The sequence below is a fragment of the Ruditapes philippinarum genome, unplaced genomic scaffold (genome assembly GCF_026571515.1).
Source record: "Ruditapes philippinarum isolate M1 unplaced genomic scaffold, ASM2657151v2 ctg6070_1_1_1_1, whole genome shotgun sequence".
Taxonomy (NCBI): domain Eukaryota; kingdom Metazoa; phylum Mollusca; class Bivalvia; order Venerida; family Veneridae; genus Ruditapes; species Ruditapes philippinarum.
This window is the reverse complement of record NW_026860329.1, coordinates 33,159-55,348: the sequence shown is the minus strand read 5'-3', so window position 1 is coordinate 55,348 and position 22,190 is coordinate 33,159. Positions and strand designations below refer to the sequence as shown.

General features: G+C 32.2%; 1 protein-coding gene across 2 annotated transcripts; it reads right to left on the bottom strand.

Moving 5' to 3' along the window:
- Positions 1-4,980: 4,980 nt before the first annotated feature.
- LOC132759676 (protein unc-93 homolog A-like) lies at positions 4,981-17,877 on the bottom strand. Of its 2 annotated transcripts, none has more exons than XM_060751486.1 (7): positions 17,076-17,877; positions 14,178-14,315; positions 12,209-12,360; positions 11,446-11,673; positions 10,675-10,810; positions 8,680-8,811; positions 4,981-6,912 (listed from the first exon to the last, which is right to left on the bottom strand). In XM_060751486.1, exons 1-7 carry the CDS (start codon positions 17,467-17,469, stop codon positions 6,719-6,721), a joined length of 1,374 nt encoding a protein of 457 aa, XP_060607469.1. In that variant the 5' UTR covers positions 17,470-17,877; the 3' UTR covers positions 4,981-6,718. The 2 variants fall into 2 exon arrangements, with proteins under 2 accessions (XP_060607469.1, XP_060607470.1); XM_060751487.1 differs by having other exon boundaries at positions 4,982-6,912; positions 14,178-14,312; positions 17,074-17,298.
- Positions 17,878-22,190: the final 4,313 nt, after the last annotated feature.

Genomic DNA, 22,190 nt, shown 5'->3' with positions numbered 1-22,190 from the left:
CACGACACACCATACATCCATGGTTTATTCATTTATATGAAATAAAAAGAACAATCCTTTCATGAATACGAGGTTACAGAGCGGTCACTACTACCAACACCTCTATTTTTATAACATAAAAAAAGACAAAGTTTGAGCCACCACAGTGACCTTGACCTAACTCGTAGAAACCATGAGTCTTGTTTGCATACACCACATATATATGATCATTTCATATGTAAAAGAAAACCCTTTCATGCATACTGAAGTTTCAGAGCGGACACGACCACCACAATCTATATTTATATAATATAAAAATTGACAAAGTTTGAACCTCCACACTGACTAGTGGTAGAAACCCCAATCTTGTTCACGACACACCATACATCTATGGTTATTTTATATCTGAAAGAAACACTTGAACCCTTCCATGCATACTGACGTTTCAGAGCGGACACGACAACCTCATTCCATATTTATGTAACATAAAAAAGTGTGAACCTCCTCAATGACCTTGACCTGAGATGTAGAAACCTGACTCTTGTTTGCGACACACCATACGTCTATTGTTAATATATGAAAAAAATTAAAATCCTTTCATACATACTGAAGTTTCAGAGCCGAAAGTACCTCCACCTTCTTTATTTATATAACATAAAAAATGACAAAGTTTGAACCCCCACAGTGACCTTAACCTAAGTCTTAGGAACCTCAGTTTTGTTCGAGACACACCATACATTTATGGTTTATTCATATGTGAAAGAAAAAAAAACCCGAGTCCAGTTCGCGACACACCATATATCTATGCTTATTTTATATGTAAAAGAAAATTAAAATCCTTTCATGCATACTGAAGTTTCAGAGCGGACACGACCACCAACTTCTATATTTATATAACAAAAACATGACAAAGTTTGAACCCCCACAGTGACCTTGACCTTAGTCGTAGGAACCCGAGTCTTGTTCGCGACACACCATACATCTATTGTTATTTTACATATGAAAGGAAAATTAACATCCTTTCATGCATACTGAAGTTTCAGGGCGGACACGACCACCACTGTCGTTACGGAATGACGGACTGACAGACTGAGTGACAGACTGACAGACAGACAGACGGACGGTTCGATATTAATTTGCCACCCTTCGGGGCATAAAAACTTAGTTTGTCACACAGTATACTAAGATCAACACTAACACATTTTGTTTTAAAAAGAAAAATATATCATGATTTAGAATTGTTAAGAAATAGATATAAAATGGTTGTGCTATAAATTGTAAGATACTTAACTATGCCAATAATAACTGACGCAGGTATGACCGTATACCAGGTCGGATGAAACCCGGTTGCCGTGTAGATAATATACGTGCACATCGACCATGTCATTATCCACTTAGTAGATATTCTTCCCATGCTTATCGGGGCTATAAATAGGCTTGTAAGCACCATGACACTGAACAGTAATGCAAGACCTGTAGTTCCCAGACCTTCTTCTTTATTTAATGTACTTTGTAAATTTGTAAATGAATGAAATGCACTGAAGTGTAACATAAATGTAAAACTTACAATGAATAAATTCTTTATTATTATTGTTTGAGACATCTTATTTGAAACCACAATTCTATCGTCCGATGTGTTCTTTTCCACTTCACTTTTCAGGTCCAAATTTTCCACATTTATCTCCATATCGAAATTTACTTATAGGGAGACAAGGGCAAAATGTTCATTTCTTCGTTTGGAATATTTCATTCTTTATTCTTTTAATGTCCTCAAAAATACGCTACTCAGTCACAGGAACAAAACTTTTTTCCTAATAAAGAGTAAAATAAAGGTGTTTTTCTAACATGATCCACGTTGGTCAGGTAGGCGCGTTCATTTTCCCCAATAGTTGTCAACATGAACTCTGAAAACATTAAAGAATATGTCAAATGAACGGCTTAGACTTGTTTTAATCATATATCAAAATATATGTTATTGTAACTCCCAGGGTTTGTTCAAGCCACATGACTTCTTTTAAAACTACTCCGTCTAAATTTCGTTCAACATATTTAGATAAATTTACACTTAAAACCGAAAATATCTAAGATTTATACAGACATTCGTAATAAATGTCATTTTATGGTGAATTGAATAGATAAGATCATTTTAATATTCTAGTCATGTATTTCCCTGAAAAACCTTTTAACACTCCATTGCATAAATATAATCTTCTACATGTTTACACTACCATTGATTATATTTACTTGATTATACACCCAGTCAGTGCGTTGTAAACATTTAAACTAAAATATTGTTAGTTTACAAGGTGTGTGAGCGTATGTCACGTGACCTTAGTAAGTTTACATATAAGGATGTAACATACACTTAGTGAAACCGTCGGGGTTTTCCAGCGATTATCATGCGACTAATCGCATTCTGACCGTCGCATCAGTTCTTTACGGGAAATGATAAAGATTTAACAGATGTAAGAGTTGTTACCGGTTATGAAGGTGCGACCTGAAGGCTGCAATTAACACATGTATCATTTTTGATATAATACCAATAAGTCGAATGAATGGTTTTCCTTCAGCATTTGACTTATAATAATGTCATATTTTACAAACGAAAAGAATAAATTGACCAGTTTCATGCCTTTTATTATTGCTCGGATTTTAAATCGTGGCAAAGATAATTAATTGAGATGAGGCAAACGAATTCATTCTTTAGTTTTGTTTTGCAATAATGTCATGCTAGCATTGCAACGAGAAACATTCAAATCGAGCCAGAATATCGCAAAATACGATTTAAAAATACGAGGGTTTTGTTAATTGTCACTTGCATATTTATATGTTTTAGCTAGCCAAGCTGATCCAAAACCACAACGGTCTTACCCTGTAAGGTTTACCCCTGTAACGTTTACCATACATTTTAGCTCGAATTAACTTGTCTAAATGGGCACAGGACTGGTGTAAACTATTAATAATCATGTTAAAAGATAATAATTATGCAAAAGACGTAATGACACATTGCTTCTTCTTTGACAAATACATAAAGTTAAAAGTTTAGAATAAAATTATTATGCATGTATTAAAGTGAATCAAGCTATATCTGATGGAATATTTTATCAAAATTATGTTGTTTTTATACCCTTATTGTTTTTTCTTGAAAGATGTCATAGAGTCTCTATGTAATCTTATATACATACTGTACGCAAACGAAATAAAAAAGATTCCAGAACAAAATATCCCGCTGCTATTTTAATAGGTTGGGTGATGAAAACATGCATGTCCCACTCTTTTTTGTATATACTGATAAATTTCTTAAACTCTAGGTATTCAGTAATAATTTGAATCACAATTTAAACAGTACTTTAATAATCCACAAACAGCAAATATATAGCTTTATACATTTTAAAGGTACATTATTCCTCATTTATGCATTTATTAATTGTTGAGACCCGTCCATCATGTATGAATATTTTGATAACAGATTTTGAGCATGTGAGATAACAATTGACGAAAATAGAACTGAACGTGAATTAATGTGACATCTTACAATAACCCTCCTATTTTATTATTGTCAACCATCTAAATATATAACCAATTGTTCAATTTGTGACTATTCCATCACATGTTATTACATATAACGATACGCCATTGACTTTTTTAGTTTTTTCTTCTTTTAAATGAAAATAAAATACGTCTATATATGAGCCGCGTCACGAAAAACCCAACATAATGCGTTTGCGACCAGCATGGATCCATACCAGCCTGCGCATCCGCGCAGTCTGATCAGAATCCATGCTGTTCGCTTACAAACCTTATTTCAAATAGAGAAACTAATAGCAAACAGCATGGATCCTGATCAGACTGCGCAACGCATTACGTTGGTTTTTTCGTAACGCTGCTCATATAGTTCAGATCAAATAAATTACAGTTTTGATATCTTTATTTGATACATGAGATTTTGATGTAATATAGCATTATTGAAATAAAATAAAATTACTTGTTTTCATTAGGCAATAACTTATTACTGCGAATCCGGCTGTTCATTCAGTTCAGAAGCTGTGTTATAAAACATGCAATTTAACAAACAGAAGAATATAAATATAAGATATTTAGACACTCTAGAGTCTCAATGCATATGTAAGAGTCCGACTGTGGACAATATTGCAGGATCAGGACTCAATATTCAACATTTGAAGACAATTTATTCTAGAAGTGGGGAAGATGATTTGAGAGATGTATTTATTGAAAAGAACTCTGCAGGTCAACCTGGGGTTACAAATTAAAAATAAAAACTTTAGATGAAGTTGTGTCTAAACTAGGGATTTTTTTCAGTGCGGAGAAAGTGGATGGGTTAATGTCAGTTTCATAGACAGTTTGTGAATATTTAGACATAAAATACCAAATCATAATATACAAATTATTACCTAGTAAGGATATTGTATTTTTACAAGATCATATTTATGCATGAAGGCTCTACCTTTTAGCAAAATATCTGCATTGTAATGGTAATTTTACATAAATCTTAAATTTGTCATTTTTCCACATATTCCAAATGAGCCTTAAACCGTGAAAAATAATATGTTTTTGTAATAAACAGCTTATATACCATATTTATTTCTTATTTACTAATTTTGTATGTCACATTAAAAAAATATTTACTGTGAAAGGACTGTGATTTTCGACTTAATCATTTTTTTTCAATTAAAGTTATTCTTTTCATTATAGCCATAGTTTCCTGTTTTTATAGTTCAATATTTGTCTTTTTTATGAAAAAAGTGCAAACAGGTGATCATAATTATGTACTATGCTAAAAATGATTTTTGTTAATGATGATTTATAGCGATATTGAAAAATACTCATTTTTGTCGCAGGTAATTCGATATGAATGCAGAATGTTCTAATTCAACTTTCGATGCATAAGTTTATTTTGCAGGAATATTAAATTGAAAGAAACGATTTATGTAGAAATGTAACGCGTAGTCCAGTTAAAATATTGATAATCATTTTGTATTCCTAACTATATTACCAAACACGCATTTATATACAAGTATGTTGCATACGATTATCTTTGTTCTAGATCAACAAATCTTTAAATGCAAGTATATATGTTTTTTAACATGTGTTTCACGTAGTCCAGTTAAAAATATTGAATCATATTTTATTCCTAACTATATTACCAAACATGCTTTTAAATACAAGTATGTTGCATACGATTATCTTTGTTCTAGATCAAGAAATCTTTAAATGCTAGTATATATGTTTTTTAGCATGTGTTTCACATCCTATTTCGTGGATTCGTCAGTGAAGAACCGGAGTGTATGTTAAGCCCATGGTAACTCCGTCTTTCATGTAACGTTTCCTTTCTTTGAACAGCCGGTTCGATGGGTAGATACATGGTAACTGCGTCTTTCATGCAATACTCCTTTTTATGTCGATTTGTCAATGAAGTGTAGATACATACTAATGCGTCTTTCATTACTTACTTCCATCATTTATTTGGTGATGAATAGGTAAAGGTTATATACACTGAATGTTATGACCTTAATAGAGAAATATAAAATTCTTGATTCATTGATACCTCGATTATGATATTTAGGGAAAAATGGACGGTCTTCGCCTTTAACAGCATGAATAGTTCTGATAAAAGACGTATATCGCTTAAGTCAAGTCCACACAAATGTTCAACATAAAATGAGACTGCGAAATTAGCAAACAGATATTTATGCGGTGTCACTTTTCGACACGTTAAGCCTCCACCCCCGCCTCTTCTAAAAGAATGAAATATTTACAAAAAGTTGTCAGAAAGTAAAACCTGAATTAGTTCACGTAGTATGGGCAACGTGTTTAACAGAAGTAATTGAAACTGTGCTTCGCAGAGAATTAAATACATTTAAATTCTTTATCTTTACTGTATGTTTACTACAATCTACAATCTTTAAGGTTCGAACTACCGCAAGCATGACTATATAACTTCAGCACAAACTGACACAATACTATACTATGAAATTCATTGTTTTAGTATTATTATATACTACATGCAGTGAGTTAAGGAAAAAACGGAAATTGACCATAAATTCTAAACGAGGATTTTCAGAGAGTACATGTATAGACAATTTAACGTAACAAATTTGTGATAAAAGATGTAAAATGTCAAATCAATCTAAGCAATGGTGATTCCTTATGATTATGTTACGAAGGTGAGAAGATTATACAGACTAACCTGATTTTAACCCTTGAGTTTCGAAAGCTCTACAAACTGAGAAAACCGGCCGTTTACACATATTTCATTTTTCTTCTAAATACATAAACAGTCTTTGCGTTTGGGTGGGGTTATATGAAAGCATATTAACTGTTTAGAACTATTCACTTTCAAGGGTAGAAAATGAGTAAGCAGCCAAATAGGAGTGACTAATATGCAGAATGGAATTGATATCTGACTGTCTTACTGTCATTATGAAATGCTTATAGGCCTAACCCGTGTTAAGCTTATTTATAAAATCACTTATCACAAAATCCAAATTGTGTTTCAACCCACACACAACATGGTTTATAAATATGGACTATCCATGATTTGAAATAGGATTTCACAAGCGGTCTCAATATCAAAGTATCAAATGCACTTCTAGTGGCAAAGAAAAGTAATAAACGCTGCTATAATTCAATGGTTTATAACATTCAGTTTGAAATCAGATCTTCTGGAACCGTATCCTATTCCGTTATTGCGTGTTGTTCGCTTCTTCCTCTCCTCTGTCTATGTTTCACATCGAGATAAATTACTGTTGGTTGCTAAAGACGTAAGTAATACACCAATCAGTATGTACATCTTAACGTTTGAGCACAGCCAGTTACTGTATCCGAAGGATATTGCCCATCCTATTGAGTTGAGAAGACGAAAGCTAGATAGAGCAATGTCCCTGTTCTCGACAAAATAAAGGTTATGAAGAGCTGAAAAATAGAGATGCTTTGGATAGTATTTATAAAGATATTTGATATGTTATATGGCTCAGTATAAACGTCATATATAATTAGTAAATAAGAATATTTTTGATTCCGGGGATACGAAGAGAATTTTACAGTTACAGCTTCGAAAAAAGCGCAACAGGCAGACTAAACTATTGTCACCGATAGTTCTTACGGTAAAAGTTTTTACCTGGAGATAAGCTTGGCCATCCCCACATATGCCATGTTCCGGATTACATCTTTTGTCTATATGACGAATCAATAACACACCATATTTGCTTTTTTATTATAATAATTTTAATAAATAAAACTTTATAAATTGGCAGTAGCGGTGTAAATAGATAATTTAAAGATAATAAGTCTAATGTTTAGGGGGGAAAAATAACTAGAGATATTTATGTTCCAATGAGTTTCATCGAGAGTGAAATAAAGTTTGTTTACCAAACATTTGAATATTCACCCATTGTTTGTTTTTATTAACCTGTCAACTGAATACTGACTATATGGCCAATGCACAAAAAATATTACTCTTCGATAGATTTTCGGAAACTTCAATGAGATGAATGCAGTAATACGTGATTTAATTTGTGTCCTCGAAATAATGATACTGAGCGTTAAAGCGCAATAGGATTAAATACTATAATTCTAAATGTCCTACGTGTTGTAAACCTCGTAGGTGCATGTTCTTTTTGTTGTTTTTTGTTTTTGTTTTTTTTGTTTTGTTTTTGCTTTCTTATGTGTAGATGTGACGACGACTTAAACATTAAAATATATGACTTTTCAAAACATTAATTAATTCACATACACTAACTACACTGACAGATCCGAAGTGGGATCAGATATTTATATGAGTGCTTTAATGTATTCATAATTGACATGTCAACAAAATCTGACTATACAAATGATAAAGTGACAAGCAGTGCATGATAAATAGTAAACGGACACGACGTTTTCAGTAAAAGCTAAAAATATCGTCTGTCAATGCAAGTGTAATGAGTTTATGTGTTTTTGAGATTTAGCATAATACACGGCAAATACAATTTGTGGTTATAATTGTCGTTATTATTATCTTACGGTTTTTATGCATATGGCGAATGCATTCAAAAGTGCAAATGCAAATAAACGAGAATGTTTGCTACACATCTACGTAATAATATTTGGGATAAAGGGAATTCTGATGTAGGAGTATCTTCTTATTTTAATCAAAGTAAAACATCTCTCATATTGCTTTTCTTCGCATCTTTACAATTCCTGTGAAATGAGTTAGATCTGTATGCCTTGGCCACTAATTACGTTTTTGTTAACGTTGATCTATCGTACATTATTTATAAACGTGGTGTGAATCGATCAAATTATTTTGTGTATGATATATTTGAAAGGATGGAATTATGTAAAATTTTAACTGTACAATTACAAGTAATAATTTCATTGATGTATTAGTTATACTGATTAATCACTATTCGTATTTAAACTCGCATTTTACACTCATAGATAATAAAGACTGCTTAAAGTTTACTTTTTAAATAATAATAAAATGATTTTTTAAGCATAAAATAAGTCAGTGTAAAAAATATATATGGATGACAATTCATTTTTACACATAATACTTTGATTTTCTTTTTCGGTTACGCAGTTTCCCATATAAAATTGTATCGTTGTCATGATATGAGAAAAAAATTTTAAAGACAGCCCAACATGTGCAGCAGTGGTAACTGTATGCTTTTGTACTTGACTACTATCCCTAACAAATACCTGTTATAACTGGTTCAATTGCTGCTCCTGATATGCCCGCAATAGCAGCAAGCACATGTACTATAAATGACTGATTCGGCAATGGATGCCACAACAACAATGTTATATAAAATGAGGCTTGTGCCACTGAACCTGTCACAAAGAAAAAATTAAGGCATTCTTACTGTAATGCTATCCCGCCAAAAACGTAAAAAATCGGTTATTTCCGGAAGATTCTGTTTACAAATTCTTAGGCATTAGATTATTTACAATCATTCATCATTAATCGCTTGTTTCTAAATTCCGCCTATAAACTGTTTCAAAAACAGAAAAGGTCGAGTTGCATTTGTATACCAAATATCATGATGCTGTGATGTTACAAAAGATTTTTACCATTGACCATTAATATCAAAAGTTTAACTTGGTCGGTAAACAGAAAGTGGATGAGCAACAGACCTGAAATCGATAACCGCTGTATGGGACTAGCAGTTAATGATGTTTGCCAAATATCAAGAGGCTGTGATAAGCAGTTACTGAGAAAACTATTACAAATATTTCTTATCATTGACCATTAATGTCTTAAATTTAACTAAGTCGGTAAACAGGAAGTGGATGAGCAACAGACCTGAAATCGATAACCACTGTATGGGACTAGCAGTTAATGATGTTTGCCAAATATCAAGAGGCTGTGATAAGCAGTTACTGAGAAAACTGGTACAAATATTTCTTATCATTGACCATTAATGTCTAAAATTTAACTAAGTCGGTAAACAGGAAGTGGATGAGCAACAGACCTGAAATCGATAACCACTGTATGGGACTAGCAGTTAATGATGTTTGCCAAATATCAAGAGGCTGTGATAAGCAGTTACTGAGAAAAATGTTACAAATATTTCTTATCATTGACCATTAATGTCTAAAATTTAACTAAGTCGGTAAACAGGAAGTGGATGAGCTACAGACCTGAAATCAAATCCCTGGATATGGGACTACTAGTTAATAGTGTATGCAAAATACAATAGGCTGTGATAAGAAGTTGCTGAGGAAACTGTTTTTTTTTAATCACCGTCCGCCACCCGAAATTGCACCTGTGCAACCCGGCCAAAAATCATTGAATACCGATATTACGATATTGGCAGATGTTAGAATTCTTTGACGGGAAAGCATTAGAGTAAGACTACCTTAAATTGGAATAAATATATTCTAATATCAAAGAAATACCAAAATACCCTGTCAATGTGAGAATGCTTAATCAAGACAATTAATTGTACGTATCAAATGATCCTTTTACCTAAAAGTAAAACATCCTGTCAACTAAGAATTATACAAAGATCATGTATCCAAATTGTTTATGATTTTTATCATAAATATAATGCTCAAAATGAAGATTTATCAATATTGTAAGTTTAAAAAAGCATTATTTGTAAAGATATTACAGAATAGAATTTACATTTCAATGTCAATAAAGGGAGGTAATTAGAAATTAATCTTCTATAAAGTCTAAGTCAATTATTTCAATAAGAAATGAATACATATATTTTAATGATTGCATTTAATGTTGACAAATATTTGCAGTAATTATTTTACATATTCGTCGATGTTAGAAACTGTTTTAGAAGCATACATATATAAAATTTCACTTCAGTGTCGTACCAACCTTAATTACAACAAACAGGATCTCTAAAAGGATAATTAGGCAAATGAATGACAAAAATATTAAATTTATCCTATTCACTCAATTCATGCTCGGATGACATGTTTAAAAGTCCTAGTATGGCTTTCTATATAATTATATATATTTTGGGATTGAAGTGTAATTATATATGTAAACGTTGAACAAAATATATACGCCAACCGAGTAGTTTTAAAACAAGTCATGTAACTAGTAGAAAAAACACTTGGAATTACTATAATAGATATTGTTGATATATTGAATTGAAATAAGTCTTAGTTATTCAATTTACAAAAGGAGAAAAGTTGTATAGTTCTGCAAATTTCTTTTAATGGTACACTTACCAAAGGTAAATATTGCGATATGACCAATGTATTGATTTATTTTTCCATATACAACACTGAATATAGACTGGCTCACTCCTAATGTTATCATAACAAATCCTACATTTTGTATCCCATATGGACAACTAATGTATGCCTGAAATATAGGACAAGCATAACACATATAATTACATAATTTAGCTAACAAGAACATCAACAACAACAAAGTTTTAATTTAATCTTCATATACTTATTTTTATTTATTCTGGCAATAATTAGTATTGTGATCATTTCTTTTAAAGCAATTGTATCAGTTTTGAAACATATGAAGAATTAGTACTTATGAGAAATATTCACCAATATTGAGTTTGTCCATTTGATATATTCATTTCCCTAAAATGCAAGTAGGAAGTTTAATGTAACTGAGATCTTGTTTATAATTCTTATTGAAATCAGAAATACAAATGATATATTTAAACTTATACCCACTAGAACAAGTTATATAGTTGACTGCTTAACAGAAACAGATAAGAAACAACCGGAAGTTCACACAATTGAAACCATGGTATTTACGCTTGACAAAAAAAAACAAAAAAAACCTGATAAATACAGATAAAAAGTGATAAGATATATATCAAACAAATATATCACATTTGTTATTCAAATAAGCTTGGATCCTTTGCCAAAACATTGTATTGCAGTAAGAAAGTGAATAAAGAAAATTTCCACTCAAGCAAGAAATAGCTCCCCTATTTTGTATAAAAACACTAAGATTAAGCACGTTTTACATACACTTGTAAAATCTCCAATAAGGAATCCACTTGCTAGACCGCTAAATATTGAAGAACAAAATAGTAATTGTTGGTCTCTGGATCGGAACATGTGTGTTGCCACCATTCGACTTTGTCTACAAGCACTATGCGATTTTCCGCTGTCAGTGCTTATGTTGGTCAAAAAGACGATCATCAACAATATTGCAAAGGCGGTTATTCCTGAACAAAATCCTGTAAATGTGTACACCTACAATGATAAAGCATACGTTGTGATTCATAACTTTAGAGACACTAGTCACTGAAAGAGAAAGTGGGCCAAACAAAAAGCAGTCATAAAGAATCACTGGACAGTGATTTAAGGAATTGCGTGGATCAGAAAAATTCTAATAGGGCATGTGTAATGATCTAACTGAAAGAACAATAACGTAAAGACCACCAGAAACAAATAGCTATGTTTATAAAAATGTTTAGTTTGACTATAAGTAAACTTTAGTGTGGAGATACGTATAACGTTTAAACTGTTAGATAACAGTTTATTATGACACTATCATTTAATGATAAAAACGTAAATAAATTTTCCAATAAATGAGGTAAATTCTCGACCTGACAAAACAGCTTTAATGATGGGGAATTAACAGCAGTAATGCATCCTTACTAAAAGTAACATAGCATGGTGTAAGCCTATGTGAATATCATCAGACTAGGTAATACATTGTTATCGTTTCAAAGATTACATTGTAACGATGAATGTCTAAGTGTTTGAAATCAACTATATATATAACCTGCGTTTGTGAAGGCGGAACAATAGCTGAAATGTTATATTTTCTGAAAGGACAATATGAAGGTCCACAATGAATGTCTTTACTCTCCAACGTCTCGTTAGTACTGTCCTGTCTGAATACCATAGATGAAAAAAGGTTTCCCCATATGTTACCTAAAATGGCAATAAGCGATTTTATAGGTTAATTTGCTTTATTTCTTTATCAGTTTTATTTTATTGCTTGTACAATTTCACCGTAAATATTTCAGTAACATAGGAATGCAAAAATTGTACAGGAATTGTGCAATAATAAACAGACCATCATATTTTACAGTAAATTAAATTTGATGTGTATTTGTAATAATGAGACTCATTGCATATACATAATTTATTAAGTAGGACCGTCTAGAGGGAAGATAACAACTGGAAATTCGGAAGTTGCAAACTTAATGGTATTAAGGTGATATTAAGAAATAGAAGATTATGCAATATATATCACAACGATGAACACAATCTTTCAAATTTCCAAAGCAATGACAATCATTACTGTAACCCAACGAATATTCGCGACCAATTAATATTCGCTTTATTCGCGGATGGCCACGAAGCGCGAATATTTGTTTGCGCGAATATGTCCGCACGATTTCGCGAATAAATTGGAGAGACATTTTTATTTTAGACGTTGTTCATGCAAAGCTACTTGACCGGATATATTTGAATTTTACGGGCACCTGTTAGGAAGTAATGAATTGTTATGAATATTGCCATAAAGCAATAAAAACACAAACTAAGTAAACTACTACTATTTTATAAATATCAAAAGAACTCTATGTCAATATAGCAATAAAAAAAAACATCCACATTTTAATACAATTTATGAAATACTTGTAGGCCTTTTGTCAATCACGTTCCGTATAGGGTACTATACGGAGCATGTGTCAGATTTAATTTTCTTTGAATAAATCGTTTGACAAAAGTGGGGCAACTATCGAGCATCACAAAAGGCTATTTATTTTTTTTTGGATCCTATAAAATAAGTGTTTGAGTGAATTGATAAGACAAAGGTGGTATAAACCTATCGAGCATCACAAAATGGTATTGGGTGTACATAATTACAGTGAAATACAAGATGGTTTCATACTAGTATCGATTTTTACCCGTCAAACTTAACAGCCTGTATAGCTCAGTTGGTTAGATTGCGGACTCATATAACATAATTTTCTCGGCGTGGGTTCGATCCCTGATTGGAGATTTTGTGATAAAATTTTCAAATACAGCTTCGTTTGCCGGTTTAATCATTTTTTTCTTTTCTGGTGTGCTTTCCAGATCATGATCAGGCAAAAACGATGCCGAAACATCCCTGCATTCTGAGGGTTTATTTCTTATCAACCACCCTTTTAACGACATGTTTAGAAATGAAGACGAACGATGCGAACATGTACATATATAGAGAAAATGTTTTGCTGAATTGTGATCACAATTCACTTACCAATACAAAATAAGGATAGCGTATTGTTAATCCCATTTAAGACACCGATAATGACCTCAATTATTGAAGATTAATATTCGGCTAATGGATTTTACAGCCCAATCGGACTTTCCAATACGCGAATATTTTTTATTCGGAAATCAAGAAAACGCGAAAATTAATATTCGCGAATATGTCCGACCTCGACAAAACGCGAAAATTTGTATTCGCGAATAAAAATTGGGTTACAGTATTTGAAAATATCTTTTGGTTACCTATTTGATAGTGAATGGCGTCATTATCACGTTATTAGTTATATTGGAGATCCTCTTAACCAGTAGATATTTACAAATAATTATCATAGTTTAAGGCATATTTTATTTGAATGAAAATTGGAAAGGTATTGGTTCATTTCCCCAAGTTTTTATCCGATATGTTTTACAACTTGAATTAAGAGTTTTTACACGTTGCTTCGAGTACTTAGTTATTCGTCTTTTTCATAATATAATGTTGATGTACTTACTTGTATATATTGCAGCAAAAACAATACCAAAAAAGAAGGTCACTCTATCCTGATCCACAGTGCCAGTAATTTGGGCGTAACCCTTAGCAATGTCAATAACATACGCTGGCATTGCCAACCAAAAATGAGCGGCACCTACAAATAATATGCGTTTATACAAACGTTTGCTCTTTAAATAAAAAAAATGAAAAAAAGGCATTTTCATAATAGCGATTAGCATGTATAAATAATTACTTTATTTACTAGGTACTAGTGTCTGTGTTTAATATGTTAATGTCCTGGCTTATGCCATCATCGCAATGCTATAACTATACATGTGCATTATTCAAAGTTGAAATTGAAATTCATGTAATTTCATTTTCTGTATTTATTTACTTTCAATCGCTCATTTATAATCTGTTATATCTTGAACGAACACAGACTGTTTCTTTGCGATCTAATTTGTACAATAAATGAGATAATTCACACGGCGTTTCAAACAAATTTTTAAAATGACAAATGCCACCAGAAGAGTTTTAGTTATAAACCACCTATTATATGTTAAATATGGTGGTAAATATTGACGTGGTTCGAACCCCAGCAGAGACCTTTAAGTAAGACAAAGAAACCTGGGTTTTGTTCACAACACATTGTCCATCTATGGTGACTATGTTTTTAAATAAAAATTGAAACTTTCATGTATATTAAAGTTACAGAGCGGGCACATCAACCACCATTTATATGTATATAACATAAATATTGAAAAAGTTTAAACCCTAGCAGTGACATTGAACTAAGGCGTAGGAACACGGGTCTTAAGGCCAACACATTATAAATTTTTGATAATTTCATATGTTGAAAAATATATAATCCTTTCATGCATATAACTTTCAGAGCAGACACGACAGTCTCTGCCTATATGAATATTAACATCAAAGTTGACGACGTTTGAACCCCCAGATCGACCTTAACCTTAATCGTAGAAACCCCAGTCTTGTTCCCAACAAACCATATATCTATGGTTATTTCATATGTGAAAGCAAAATAAATATCCTTTCATGAATACCGAAGTTTCAGAGCGGTCATAACCACCACCATCTATATTTATATAATAAAAATTGACAAAGTTTGAACGCCAAGAGTGACCTTGACCTTAGTCGTAGAACCCCGAGCCTTGTTCGCCACACATTATACATCTGTGGTTATTTCATATATGAAAGGAAAATTACAATCCTTTCATGCATGTTCAAGTTTCAGAGCGGACATTACCACAACCTTCTAAAATTATATAACAAAAAATGACAAAGATGGAACCCCAAAAGTGACCTTGATTTTAGTCGTAGAAACCGCAGTCTTGTTCGCGACACACCATACATCTATGATTATTTCATATGTGAAAGAAAAAGTACAATACAGAATTTACAGAGCAGACACAACCACCACCTTCTATATTTTTATAACATAAAAACGACCAAGTTTGAACCACCACGGTGACCTTGGCCTAACTCGTAGAAACCCCGAGTCTTGTTTGCGACACACCATATATCTATGGTTATTTCATATATAAAAGAAAATTAAAATCCTTTCAAAAATACTGAAGTGTCAGAGCGAACACAGTCACCACCATCTATATTTATATAGTATAAAAATTGACAAAGTTTGAACCTCCACAGTTACCTTGACATTAGTGGTAGGAACCCCAGTTTTTTTCGCGACACACGATACATCTATGGTTATTTCTAATGTGAAAGAAAAATTACAATCCTTTCATGCATATTGAAGTTTCAGAGCGAACACGATCACCACCTTCTATATTTATATAACATAAAAATGACAAAGTTTAACCCCCACGTTGACATAACTCGTAGAAACCCGAGTCGTATTCGCGACACACCATATATATATATGGTTATTTCATATATGAAAGAAAGTTAAAATCCTACATGCATGTTGAAGTTCCAGAGCGACATTACCACCACCTTCTATGGTTACATTACAAAAAATGACAAAGTTTGAACCCCAACAGTGACCTTGACCTTAGTCGTAGAAACCTCAGTCTTGTTCGCGACACACCATACATCTATAGTTAATTCATATATGAAAGAAATAGTACAATCCTTTCATGAATACGAAAGTTACAGAGCGGACACAACTACCACCTTCTTTATTTTTATAACATAACAAACGACAAAGTTTGAACCACCACAGTGACCTTGACCTAACTCGTAGAAACCCCGAGTCTTGTTTGGACACACCACATATCTATGGTTATTGCATATGTGAAAGAAACACTTGAATCCTTCCATGCATTCTGAAGTTTCAGAGCGGACACGACCACAACTTCTATATTTATATAATATAAAAAATGACTAAGTTTGAACCTCCACAGTGACATTGACATTAGTGGTAGAAACCTGAATCTTGTTCACGACACACCGTACATCTATGGTTATTACATATGTGAAAGAAAAATTACAATCCTTCCATGCATACTGAAGTTTCAGAGCGGACACGACCACCAACTTCTATATTTATACAACAAAGAAATGACAAAGTTTGAACTCACAGTAACATTGACCTTAGTCGTAGGACCCCGAGTCTTGTTCGCGACACACAATACATATATTGTTATTCCATACATGAAAGAAAAATTAACATTTTTTCATGCATACTGAAGTTTCAGAGCGGACACGACCACCACTGTCTATAACGGAATGACGGACTGACAGACTGAGTGACTGACAGACAGACGGACGGTTCGATTTTAATTTTCCACCCTTCGGGGGCATAAAAAACTTAGTGTATCACAAGTATTCTAAGATCAACACTAACATATTTTGTTTTTTAAAAGAAAAATATATCATGATTTAGGAATAGATATAAAATGGTTGTGCTATAAAATTGTAAGATACTTAACTATGCCAATAATAACTGACGCAGGTATGACCGTATACCAGGTCGGATAAAACCCGGTTGCCGTGTAGATTATATACGTGCACATCGACCATGTCATTATCCACTTAGTAGATATTCTTCCCATGCTTATCGGGGCTAAAAATAGACTTGTAAGCACCATAACACCGAACAGTAATGCAAGACCTGTAGTTCCAAGACCGTCTTCTTTATTTAATGTACTTTGTAAATTTGCAAATGAATGATATGCACTGAATTGTAACATACATGCAAAACTTACAATGAATAAATTCTTTAATATTATTGCATGAGACATCTTATTTGAAACCACAATTTTATCGTCCGATGTGTTCTTTTCCTCTTCACTTTTAAGGTCCAAATTTTCCACATTTATCTCCATATCGAAATTTACTTAAAGGGAGACACAGGCAAAATTTTCATTTCCTCGTTTTGAATATTTCAGTCTTTATTCTTTAAATGTCCTCACAATAAATACACTTCTCAGTCACAGGAACAAAACTTTTCTCCTTATAAAGAATAAAAAAGTGTTTTCCAAACTTGATCCACGTTGGTCAGTTAGGAGCGTTAAAATTTCCCAATAGTTGCCAACATGAAGTCTGAAAACATTAAAGAACAAGTCAAATGAACGGCTTAGACTTGTTTAAATCATATATCAAAATATCTGTTATAACTCCCAGGGTTTGTTCAGTCACATTACTTCTTTTAAAACTACTCCGTCTAATTTTCGTTCAACATAATTATTTAGATATATTTACACTTAAAACCGAAAATATCTAAGATTTATACAGAAATTCGTAATAAATGTCATTTTAGCGTGAATTGAACAGATAAGATCATTTTAATATTCTTGTCATGAATTTCCCTGAATATACTTTTAACACTCCATTGCATAAATATAATCTTCTACATGTTTACACTACCATTGATTATATTTACTTGGCTATACACCCAGTCAGTGCGTTGTAAACATTTAAAGAAGCAAGCCTCCAGATTCACACCAATTTTCATGAAAATTTTGAAAATGTATTTGAATGTGTAATCTTGTGGAAACAATTTATACATCAGCAATGGCACGTTCAATTCACGCACATTACCAAACAGTGGTCAAAATATGCATAAATAGCCTTTACTGCATTAGTAACGCAGTAGAATTATAATTGTAAGTACTGAAAAATCAGTCATTAATCGCTTATAATATGGAAAATATTACTTGAATCTTGAAACTTTTTACTTTTCCTTATATCTTAGTACATTAGTCTTAAGTTTAATTTTATTACAATATTTTGACTCATCTTGAGGCATGTAGCTTTAAACCAAAATATTGTTACAAATGTAATATGTAAAATTAAAAGATAATGATGATGATGATGATGATGAAATAACAGTCGATGTACAGATTTTGTCGTAGACTAGGAACTTATAAAAGAAGACGCTTCGATGTTTCCATGAAGCCCTGCAAATGTGTGAACAGGCTCTGATTTAAGTTTATATTTAAAGATCCTGTATGTTATGTAAGTAATTTACAAATAAATATCAGACAGGTTTGATTTGATGGTAAATGCGATAATTTTACAAAAAATAAATTAAAATTGGTAAATACTATAAAACAAAATGATGAAATATCTCCGAAGCTGACTTGGTCTTTCTAATTATAACGCAATGGTACGTCATCAGTAACACATGATCTGTCACCTGACCCATCCTTTAAGTAGAACAAAACAAACATGGATACCAAAGACAGCAGCTCATCAAGTACAGAATGTCATTTTTATAATTGCGCATTTTGTTTTCCGCTTCAAATATTAACCTGACCTGTAGTATAAACGTGAGAGACACATGTTCTTCCTCTCCGCTATGTTAGTTTAAAAGGTGTGTGAGCGTATGTCACGTGACCTCCATTAATTTACATATAAGGATGTAACATACACTTAGTGAAACCGTCGGGGGTTTCCGACGATAATCATGCGACTAATCGCATTCTGACCGTCGTATCAGTTCTTTACGGGAAATGATAAAGATTTAACAGCTGTAAGAGTTGTTACCGGTTATGAAGGTGCGATCCAAAGGCTATAATTAACACATGTATCATTTTTAATATAACACCAATATGTCGAATAAATCGTTTTCCTTCAGTATATGACTCCTTATAATGTCATATTTTACAAAAAAAAGAATAAATTGATCAGTTTCATTTCTTTTTATTATTGCTTGGGTTTTAAATCGTAGCAAAGATAATTCATAGAGATGAGGCAAAAAAAAAATTCTTTATTTTTGTTTTGCAATAATGTCATGCTAGCATTATGACATAGTCAAGATATGACAAAATAATGGTGGAAACATATTCGTTAAGTAATAAGTATCGGATTGCTTATTATCTATAATTCGATTATTTTATTTAATCTAAAAGTTGTCCCATGATTGTCATTTTTTTTTTAAGATACAAAGATACAAAACAACAGAAGGACAAACCTAGAACAATCAAATCAGGTAAAAAGAAATGTTTTGTGTAGTACTTTCACCTGAGAACAGTACATGTATCGAACATTTTTAACATTAAAGTGACTCCACTGAGGTATTTTGACATGACGGGAATAGATTTTTTTTTTTGAGATTTTTGCTCCATTTGACGTAGGTCTATACCAATACATGTGTGCAAAATTTCAGATCAGATTGTTTGCTTACTCCGGTTTTTAAGGGAAAAAACTAATTGTAAGAAGTGACCTGTTATTGAATGCGTTGCACCGAGACAAAAATCGAGCTTGAATATCGCAAAATACGATTTAAAAAATTGATACGAGTGTTTTTGTTAATTGTCACTTTTTTGTTTTAGCTGGCCAACCTGATCCATGTGATAAATTCAAATTTTACGTATTTAGGCTTTTGGACCTCATTTGAGTTCCATTAAAATTTTACATTGTAATCATATTGCAACTTGCGCGCTGGTGGAGAAGAAACTAAGTCTAGATATTCATAACAGGGGCTGACTATACTGGTCTACTTTAATTTTTTCCTGACGTAGGCAGGCCTTGATATCTCCCTGGAGTCGGGTAGACTGAAGACTCTCCCCTGGTATCGGATGAGAGCACGTCACGATCGACCAAGCCGACCAGTCAATAATAAGAAATATTTGGTTCTCAGCAAGTAAATTTATTTAAGATGCGAATTACAGTTAATAGAATATGAGAAATACTTAACAAATATTTGACTATTTAACAGTGTCTTACCTTTCTCAGCTGTCAGACCTCGACGAAAATGACAACGTGTGAAAATTTAATTAAAGTTCATCCAAACATTTACTATTGAAAAATTTACTTAATCGGCAAATATAATGCAAGAAACCAGGTGAAATGATCAAAAATAATTATTTAATTCTAAAAGTAAACAGAATGAGGCTGCTCTCTAGGAAACCTGGATCGCAACTGAAGTTAACCGTTGAATTTGACCCGGGCATGCATAGAGGATCCTTTTGACCCGATACTGGGCAGCGCCGTGAGTAACACTGACCCTGGTGAAAAAGGGGTGCGTAGAAATTTATGATCCATACAATAAGCTATGACCTGACACGGAGCATGCGCATTTGCCAAGAAAATGGATACACGAAAACAGCTGAGCGGAGAAATCTGGAATATAACTTGAAAATAAATAATAATACAAAATGTCAGCTGTAAAGAATTTTGGAAGAATGTGACAAAGGGTAAACTTAAACAGTTTATTGATGACGCTGAAACACAACTATATGTACGATAGAAAACAACAACATAAAAAGTCACATGTCGCATTGCGTACATGTACATACATTCAAAACATGTGATATTGATGATAAAGTTTTCATGTTTTAGGTTGAACTGACATGATAATGTTACGGAAATATAATATACAAAAATTATGTAAATATAAATAATCTTCACAATTTTAACAAATGTCCTTGTAAATGACTATTCTTACATATAATCATGCCATGACCATAACTTCACATTACTGCCCCTTGTCCCTTCGTCCTGAACTTGTACATTATTTAACATCGTCTTTTTATTTCTTACTTCATTTTTATACATAAGTTTACCCTTAAAAAATAATAATAAAATAATTACGCTAAAATAATCAAATATTTTGAATTTATTCATATTGAAATGTGGTAGAAAAATTGATACAATATCTTAATCAATTTAATCATGAACATTCTCTGAATACTTGTTAAATAAAGATTACAAGTTATTTTGTAAATACAAAAATTCATCACCTATGTTACGTTACACTGAATTATCTACAATTTAATTAGAGATTATGCGACTTACTATTATCTATGTTATAGAATTTGTTATCAATGATTTTAACAACCTATAAAGTTACTAAAATTTTTAAATATACATTAATTAAGAATAAAGATAAACCGACTTACTGATATTTCCAGAATTCATAATCGATTACCTTAAAGAGATATTCAGGCAAAATAATGACAAAAATATTAAAATGATCTTATGTACTCGAAAAATAGATAAATACAAATCACGCTAAAATGACTTTTCATGAAGTTTCAGCATGAATTTCTGTTTAAATTCTTTATATTTCGGGTTTGAAGCGTATAATATATGCTGAACAAAATTTAGACGCCAATAGAATCACCAAATAAATTAAAACAAGTAAGGTGACTTGACCAAACCCTTGAAGTTACACTAACAGATATTGTGGATATTGTATGATTGAAACAAGCCCAAGTCATTCATTTGACATGTTCTTTAACGTTTCCAGAGTTCACTTTGACAACTATTGTGAAATACTAGCGCTCTAACCTGACCCACGCGGGTCAAGTTAAGAAACCACCATTTTATTATTTATATGGAGAAATTTTTTGTTCCTTTGACTGACTGTCTAATATATTCATTTTGAGGGCATTTACAGAATAATGAATGAAAAATTCAAAACTAAGAAAATGAAAATTTTCCTTGTGTCTCCCTTTAAATATGTATATACACGTAGCAACAATATTTTTTCTCAGATTAAATGTCCGTACATTTTCATGTCCAAGTTCACATAAAGTTCATTAGTTTATAGTTATTAACACTTTGTTGTAGAATGTCATGTTCCCGAATGAAGACACCA

Excerpts from the sequence above, each read along its gene's own strand:
- LOC132759676 (XM_060751486.1), bottom strand. The coding sequence starts at position 17,469 with ATGGAGATAAATGTGGAAAATTTGGACCTTAAAAGTGAAGAGGAAAAG. Across the intron at positions 10,811-11,445 it reads TTATTGGAGATTTTACAAGT|GCATACATTAGTTGTCCATA; the intron begins GTATGTAAAACG and ends CCTATATTTCAG. Across the intron at positions 8,812-10,674 it reads TATCGCAATATTTACCTTTG|GTTCAGTGGCACAAGCCTCA; the intron begins GTAAGTGTACCA and ends TCTTTGTGACAG.